The 7875-nt window shown below is 36.0% G+C and overlaps 2 protein-coding genes across 4 annotated transcripts in view; both read right to left on the reverse strand.

Annotated features, from left to right (window-relative positions):
* clk2b (CDC-like kinase 2b) overlaps positions 1-3133 on the reverse strand; it is an 18436-nt gene extending 15303 nt beyond the window's left edge. For all 3 annotated transcript variants that reach the window (XM_016552052.1, XM_016552053.1, XM_016552051.1), the window contains exons 1-2: positions 3021-3133; positions 1417-1559 (exon numbers count right to left, since the gene is read on the reverse strand). In XM_016552052.1, the coding sequence (XP_016407538.1) occupies positions 1417-1559 (143 nt within the window). In that variant the 5' untranslated portion in view covers positions 3021-3133. The remainder of the gene's footprint in view (positions 1-1416; positions 1560-3020) is intronic.
* A 1727-nt stretch (positions 3134-4860) lies between these two features.
* Positions 4861-7875, reverse strand: part of LOC107739848 (cyclic AMP-responsive element-binding protein 3-like protein 4) — a 4679-nt gene continuing 1664 nt past the window's right edge. The window contains exons 5-8 of the mRNA XM_016552060.1: positions 7780-7848; positions 6825-6909; positions 6641-6737; positions 4861-5449 (exon numbers count right to left, since the gene is read on the reverse strand). Coding sequence (XP_016407546.1) covers positions 5163-5449; positions 6641-6737; positions 6825-6909; positions 7780-7848 — 538 coding nt within the window. The 3' untranslated portion in view covers positions 4861-5162. The remainder of the gene's footprint in view (positions 5450-6640; positions 6738-6824; positions 6910-7779; positions 7849-7875) is intronic.

Here is a 7875-nt window from a genome sequence, read left to right on the forward strand (position 1 = left end):
GCTATAATCGATTCAGAATTTAAATAAAAGTTGTTTTACGTGCTGCTAACAGGACCAACAGCCACATACCCTGTAACTTACATGCAGCACAGTTTCAGGAGTGACATATATCCCGCATCCCTCATATAAATACGGGATTCACTTTCGAAATAGTTGCTTAGCCTATATCCACCGCCTCAATGGCAGGCAAGTATTTCAATTTAGTTTAAAAATTGCTCCTCTTCATAACATATGGATCACGTCCAACATATGTTGTGATTATAAATACCTTTCTCTTGTAATAGCGTGGTGCTTGAAGAGAGATCCCCTCATATGATTGTAAAGCGCGTTGGGTGTACAGTAATACAATGAAAGCGCTATATAAAAAAAAAATCCTCAAAAATGCCTCATGCCAAAAAAAAAGTACAGTACGGACTAGGGGTGTGCGATATTGACAAAAAATTATATCTCGATATTTTCTGGGATCTTATCGATAACGATAATTAGACGATATTTTGCTGAGTGTGTTATTGTGCTGGTACCTTAAGGACTGCCGAAGACAGCTGACTCATAATGTTTTTAATATTCTTCATATTCTGTGTGGTGGTCAGTTCATACTGATAAGTACTGAAATCCAATAAGTTTAAACTGATTTTTGCATTTTATGGGGCATTTTTACCGTTATAAAGCCATTTTTTCTAAAAGTGTCCAAGACTGCTTTTGTGCTCCAGGGTCACATATATCCTTGTTTCCAGGGGAAGAAAACTAAATTAAGTGCATTTTGCTTAAAACAAGTACATTTATCTGCCAGTGGGGTAAGGACAATTCTCTTGTTTTAAGCAAAATGCACTTCATTTAGATTTTTTCCCCCTGGAAACAAGGCTAAATATCTTATGTTGTTTTGATTATCAAGTGAATGCATCTTAATTTAATAATTTTTAGATTTGTGACTAGAAACAAGACAAAAATACTACGCAAGATAAGCCTTTTTTTGCAGTGTACATGCTCATTTGTAAATAATACAAATATTTTTATCACATTACATGTCCATAACTGTAATTTTTCACAAAATAAATTAACATCTTGTTGCAACATTTTTACAAAAATCAAGATCGTTACTGCAAAGATGTGCTGGATTTGTATTATTAGAGCTTTCCGACTTGAGTTCAAGTGCGTTTTCTCAGTCGGGAAATTGTTTTTCACGTGCGGTGCCGGCGATGATGCTTCTTACGTCCTTTTCGGAGAACCAGAGGACAAAGATTTCAATCAATCGCTCAGGCATGGCATCGGCGTTGTGATTCGGTTCTAGTACATACCGGTTACATAGGTACCGGTGCCATATTGGTACCGGGTTTCGGTACCCAACCCTACGTTCAATGCCATGACTTTAAGAGGTTTCCAGGCCTTGATTTGAAGGGTGAACTGATGCAGACGTACCTCCTGGAGCGGTCTCTCCTGCGTCTGTCTCTGTGGCGTCTCCTGCTGCTGGATGATGAGGAGCGTCTGCGCAGGCGTCTGCGACTGAGATGATTCCTGCTGCGGCTTCGCTCTGACGACGGGAACCGCCGAGAGTGAGGCATCTGCAGACCACAGACACCAGCACTTAAAACAGCGGCTTTCTATTAGAATATGTTTTAAAATGTCATTTATTCCTGTGATTTCAAAGCTGAACCTTTAGCATTAGTGTACACAAACATCAGGAGACGGCTGCTTAAACTAGTCTTACAAGCTAGTCATCAAACGTTTTCCTTTAAGACAGGTCATACGTCAGTAAGACTGGTCTTTGAGAATGAAAAGTATTATCTAACTGCTAGTTAGTCAGACTAGTGTTGTTATTTTTTCAAAATGTATCAATATATAATCAATTAAAGTAGCAAAGCTACTCGTACATCAGAAATCAGCAGATATTATGTGACAACATTTTATACACATCTTTAAATACAAACAACAAACAAATCAGAGGAAATCAACAGATGTATATTATTTACATTTAGTCATTTAGCAGACGCTTTTTTTAAATTATATAATAAACAAGAAAACAGATAGAATACAAAAAGAATAGAGAAGCTAGTGTTAGTTTTGTTTGTTACGCAGTTAGTAAATGAACAGAGTTTCAGTCTAAAAGGAGCAGGTTTTTTATATATATATATATTTGAGATTTCGTTGATACCTTATACAAAATATATATTTATTTAAAAATATAAAATATATTTATAAATATAAATATTTTTAAAAACGTATTAACATGTTCAAAACCTTAGGTCATTGATATTTCCTATGATTTCAATAACTTAATTGCGTTAATCATAAACCTTAATGAAGTAACGTATAACTCAAATTCATGAAGATTTGAAAATGTGCATTTTTTAAAAAGTCAAAATTCTTAGTTTTTGAGAGAACGTTTTGAGAAAGGGGCGGGACTTAATAAATGTGGCATTATGTATAAAGTATTCAGCAAGAATTAATACAGTAACGTTATACGAAGTTATTCGGACTAGTTCATAACACACAGTCTGTTCATGCAACTAACCCAGGGTGAAATATAACTAGCTAACAGGGCTTTATTAGTCATTCAGACAGCTAAAACAGCGCAGTGACATGAATTAATATCTTCATTTGTGTTCCACAGAAGAAAGTCATCAGGTTTGAACGACACGAGAGTAAATGATGATTAACGCGAGAAACAACACAAGAAAACAAAGAAGAAACGACAGAACAGCAGAGAAAATATCAGACTAGAACAGAAGAAATCATGAAAACACAAGAGCATCGTTTCTGTTTATGAGTCAGCCCCTCTCTGTTTACTTCTGTCTTTATAATATATCATTTAACAATGTATCTGTATTGAAATAAGTGTATGTAAGTCCTGTATAGCGTGTCGTAAGTGAAGTGTTTGTGAGTATAGTTCGTGTATGTTTCTCCTCAGAGTAAGTTAGCGGCTAGCGCATCGAGCTAGCGGCGCTTCATCGCACACAAGCCGCGCAGTCTGAGCCCTAATCTGTCAAACCGACCACATCAGCGATAATAACGACAACATTTACCGCTTTAGCCGCGACGCCGGTGCGTTTGTCCCACAGAAAATCCGTTCTGCCGTTATTTTAGCGCTCCGGAAACTCTCGCGCGCAACTTCCGGTGAAAAGCTCCGACTCACGCGCTCCCGTCATTTCTATGTTATTTCACTTTCTTATCCAATAATAAAGCATGATTAAAATACCTACACTGCGAAAATATATGTTCGAAGTTGTAAATAAAACAAATATTATTAGAGCACTTTTTTTTTTTACACGAAAATACTATTTCAGTTTTTACCTCAAAACCTCACGTTCATTTCGTTTAATTTACTCGCCGTTTTAGTAATTGTTTGTGAGATGTACTAATAATTTCTGCGTGAAAATGATTTATATACCATTTTTTTCAGTGTACCTTATAAATGTCATTTTTATATGTTTGTAACACAAAACCAGAACATTGTGAAACAGTTTATTTAGGTTGAAAATATATAGTTAAGTTAAATATTTAGTTAAATATTACGTTTTTGTTTTCATAATATATGTATGTGTACTGTGCATATTTATTATGTAAATATAAACACACGCACATACAGTATATATTTTGGAAATATTTACATGCATATACATTTATAAACGTAGCATTTTCCAATAATCTCAATACTTTAATGGCATTCTTATGTTTCATAAATCTTTACTGAACTAACATAAAAACATTTGTTTAGTTTAGGAAATGTTGCTTTGTTTTGAGAAGGCTGATTGGTTATCACCGGAGACGCGTCACGGCACACTACAGCGGGGCATGTTGTCACAGTGGGAAGCTGCTAGTTAATATTATATAGGCTATTTTCAGTAAAACAGTAAACAGGTGAAACGTAACAATCAATCAATTCATTGTTGTGGCCAGCAGCGAATTTAATAAATAAAGTATACTGTAATTTATAACACACTAAACTCTCGTGACAACTTGCCCCGAGCTGTCACTGATGTAAAATACCATCAAGAACTGTTGAATCTTTTAGTTCAAATCGTCAAACTTACAGTGATTCTTGTCCTGATGCACGTCAGAGTTTACTGTTAACTTGATTCGAATATTTTAGAACTATAGAGACATAGGATTTTAGTTTTGTAGTTTGTCAGATTGAATGTTTAAAAGCAACAGACGAAATAGAGTACAGTATACTTGAACAAACTGCACTTATGGAACTGTTTCTGTATAAATGTGTTTATATGAAGATGCATGTAGAACTGACACTGTAACACCCGTGAAAGTCTTGTTTAATGAAAAATGTATCAAAATAAAGTGGGTTTATGATTAAAACAAGAACAAATATCTGCTAATGGAGTCAGAAAAATAAATTCCGTAAAATTCCGTTGATTTTTCTGAGCCCAGTTTGTTCTGGTTGTATGCATAAACTCACATTTTTCATAAAACAAGACTTCATGCCTTCAAGTCATTTTGTATGTCCAGTAAATGTGTCTTAATTTAAGAATCTTTAGACGTTTGAAAACCAGACAAAGCACTTTCTTCTGCAGTGCAGACTGAATACTCCATTACTTGTTAGTGGCTCAAATAAACAAAAACAGCAACAACACATGGTACAAATGTCTTTTTTATTCAGAAGACAATAAAATAAGAAAAGAGACCCGATCCATTCACCCTCAGACGATCTGAAGCATTAAAACATCACATATCAAAATTAATTCACACAAACCAAACATCTGGGTTCAGTAAGATTTATAATGCTTAGCAAGGCTGCATCTATTTAATAAAAAATACAATAAAAACAGTAAAAATGTGAAATATTATTACAATTTAGAACAGCTGTTTTCTATGTGAATATCTGTTAAGCTGTAATTTATTTCTGTGATCAAAGCTGTATTTTCAGCATCATTACTCCAGTCTTCAGTGTCACATGATCTTCAGAAATCAGATTTGAAGCTGAATTAAACCACAGATGGGATTTTTTTTTTCTGTTTACACGTGTGCAATGATATCCGATCTTTACTAAACTGATATGATTATTTTAGGGTTGTGACTCACTGAACTAAAGCACATAAGGATTATCATCCTCTGATGATGATGATGATGATGAAGGTGATCAGAGGGATAAATAAAGGCATGTCAGAGAAGCTCTTCTCTTGGCTGTGTTTCAGCTAAAAGCTCGAGTCGCCTCACATTTCATCAGCATGCGGCAGTTTAGCTGCGTCTGCGATTCCTGCAGCCACCGGAGCGCTTAACCCCACAGACAGAGCGTCTGCGTCTGCGTCTGCGTCGCTCGCGGCCGAGCCGTTCCTCTGTTCTCGAACCCAATCCTGCGTCTGCTGCGGCCCGTCTGCGTCTGCGTCTGCGTCTGCAGGTCTGGGTTCTGACTGAGGCTCTGGAGACATCGGATCATCTTCTCCGGGATCCTCCAGAAGCGGAAGAGACTCCGCCTCATTCAAGATGTTTCTGGAAATCACTGCACACAATAAAACCCAGAAACACTGCATACTACAGAAGACAAGACTTAAACCACTGTAATACATTTCACACCAATATCATACGTGTGACCCTGCAGCACAAAAGCAGTGTTAAGTCGCTGGGGTATATTTGTAGCAATAGCCAACAGTATGGGTCAAAATTATACATTTTTCTTTTATGCCAAAAATCATTAGGATATTAAGTAAAGATCATGTTCCATGAAGATATTTTGTAAATGCGTAATACATTTCACACCAATATCATACGTGTGTCCCTGCAGCACAAAAGCAGTGTTAAGTCGCTGGGGTATATTTGTAGCAATAGCCAACAGTATGGGTCAAAATTATACATTTTTCTTTTATGCCAAAAATCATTAGGATATTAAGTAAAGATCATGTTCATAGATATTTTGTAAATTTCCTACCATAAATATATCAAAACTTAACATTTGTGACCCTGGAGCACAAAAGCAGTCTTAAGTCGCTGGGGTATATTTGTAGCAATAGCCAACAATACATTGTATGGGTCAAAATGATTGATTTTTCTTTTATGCCAACAATTATTAGGATATTAGGTAAAGATCATGTTCCATAGGATATTTTGTAAATTTCCTACTGTAAATATATCAAAACTTAATGTTTGATTAGTAATATGCATTGCTAAGAACTTCATTTGAACAACTTTAAAGATGATTTTCTCAATATTTAGATTTTTTTGCACCCTCAGATTCCGGATTTTCAAATAGTTGTATCTCAGCCAAATATTGTCCTATCCTAACAAACTATACATCAATGGAAAGATTATTAATTCAGCAATTTCCAAACATTGACCCTCATGACTGGTTTTGTGCTCCAGGGTCACATATCTGTGTTCAAACCAGTATTACTAGTATTGGCACTGGTTGGGTATTAGGTGGTTATACACAAGTTTAATTCTAAACATTACATTTTTTAAATTTATTTCAACAATTTAGTTTCAAATTTTATTTATTTTCACAGAAGCTTTTAATTTTTTAGCTAGTGTAATTATAAGCTTTTAATTGTATTCCTTGTTTATTTTAACTAGTTAATTCTAAACATTGAATTGCACATGGCAACTGCTTGGTAACGCAAGAAAAGCTTGACACCAAACAGCTGCTGGTAGCCATTGACTTCCACTCATTTCCCCATAATATACTGCAGAGACTCACCGGCGGCCGGAGCGTAAGTGTCCTCCGCTGACGGCGAGCGGCGGCTGAACGGACTGTAACTGGGGAAGATGAGCAGAGCCAGAGAGAAGAGGAGGATCTGTGAGGAGGAGGAAGAGCACACTCGTGAGATCACAGCCGCACACGACAGCACTAATGATCCGAGAGAGAGAGAGAGAGATCAAACCATGATGCACGTGCTCGTCTGCGCAGCTTTAGTGGCCGTCTGCTTGATCAAAGCCTGCAGACTGTGCAGCTGAGCCACAAGAGACCTGAAACACACACACTGCATCAAATCTGCAATATCTGTCTCAATCGAGCATCAATATGAGGAACAGCATCACATCTGCTGAAACAAAGCACATCTGCTGCTTCCAGAAACAGTGTCTGTTTTGCTCTTTCACGACACACTTTCACACTAAATATGATGCATTTTGTAGCATTTTAGTTTTTGAGAATTAGTCTTGTATTCGCTCTTAAACACCAGAAAAACACACAAACACATGATTCCTGTCTGAATCTGAGCCACAGTACAACCATCAGATCAATTCTCGGCCCGTTTTCACATGCATGACAGTATTTAATATCTATTCCTGATTTCAAGGACAGAATTATGACCCAGAGACAGAAGAAAACGCACACTCTTACTGCAGCCAAACAGACAGAAAAAAAAAAAAAAAAAAAAGCTTCTTTTTGCATTAATTGGAGAATTTGAACATTTCCACTCCTTTATAGATGAAATAGATGAATACATTTTAAATTCTACTTTTTGTAATTAAAATGTTAACATTTAAATTGCATTAAAGCTGATTCAGTACATGTACATAATTTGGAAATAAACTGTTGGAGAATTTGAACATTTCCACTCCTTTATAGATGTATAATAAGTTATATTATACATTTTAAATTCTACTTTTTGTAATTAAAATGTTAACATTTAAATTGCATTAAAGCTGATTCAGTACATGTACATAATTTGGAAATAAACTGTATAAGATGGAACATTTTTATTGATATTTTTGAACTTAGCATCATCAGATTAGGTAATATTAGGCCTTTTTTCTTTTGCAAATCATCATAAATGTTGCAGAGCTATATTAGGAGTCCTGGTGTTGTTATGAGACAGTGTTCAGTTCACTCACACATTGTGTTTCTCCAGCTGATCGACGGTTCTCTGCAGCTCTTTACTCTGAGCTGAACACGCCACCACCCTGAAACACACACACACACACTCACAC

The sequence above is a fragment of the Sinocyclocheilus rhinocerous genome, unplaced genomic scaffold, assembly GCF_001515625.1.
Source record: "Sinocyclocheilus rhinocerous isolate Xijiao unplaced genomic scaffold, SAMN03320098_v1.1 scaffold645, whole genome shotgun sequence".
In the NCBI taxonomy this organism is placed as follows: domain Eukaryota; kingdom Metazoa; phylum Chordata; class Actinopteri; order Cypriniformes; family Cyprinidae; genus Sinocyclocheilus; species Sinocyclocheilus rhinocerous.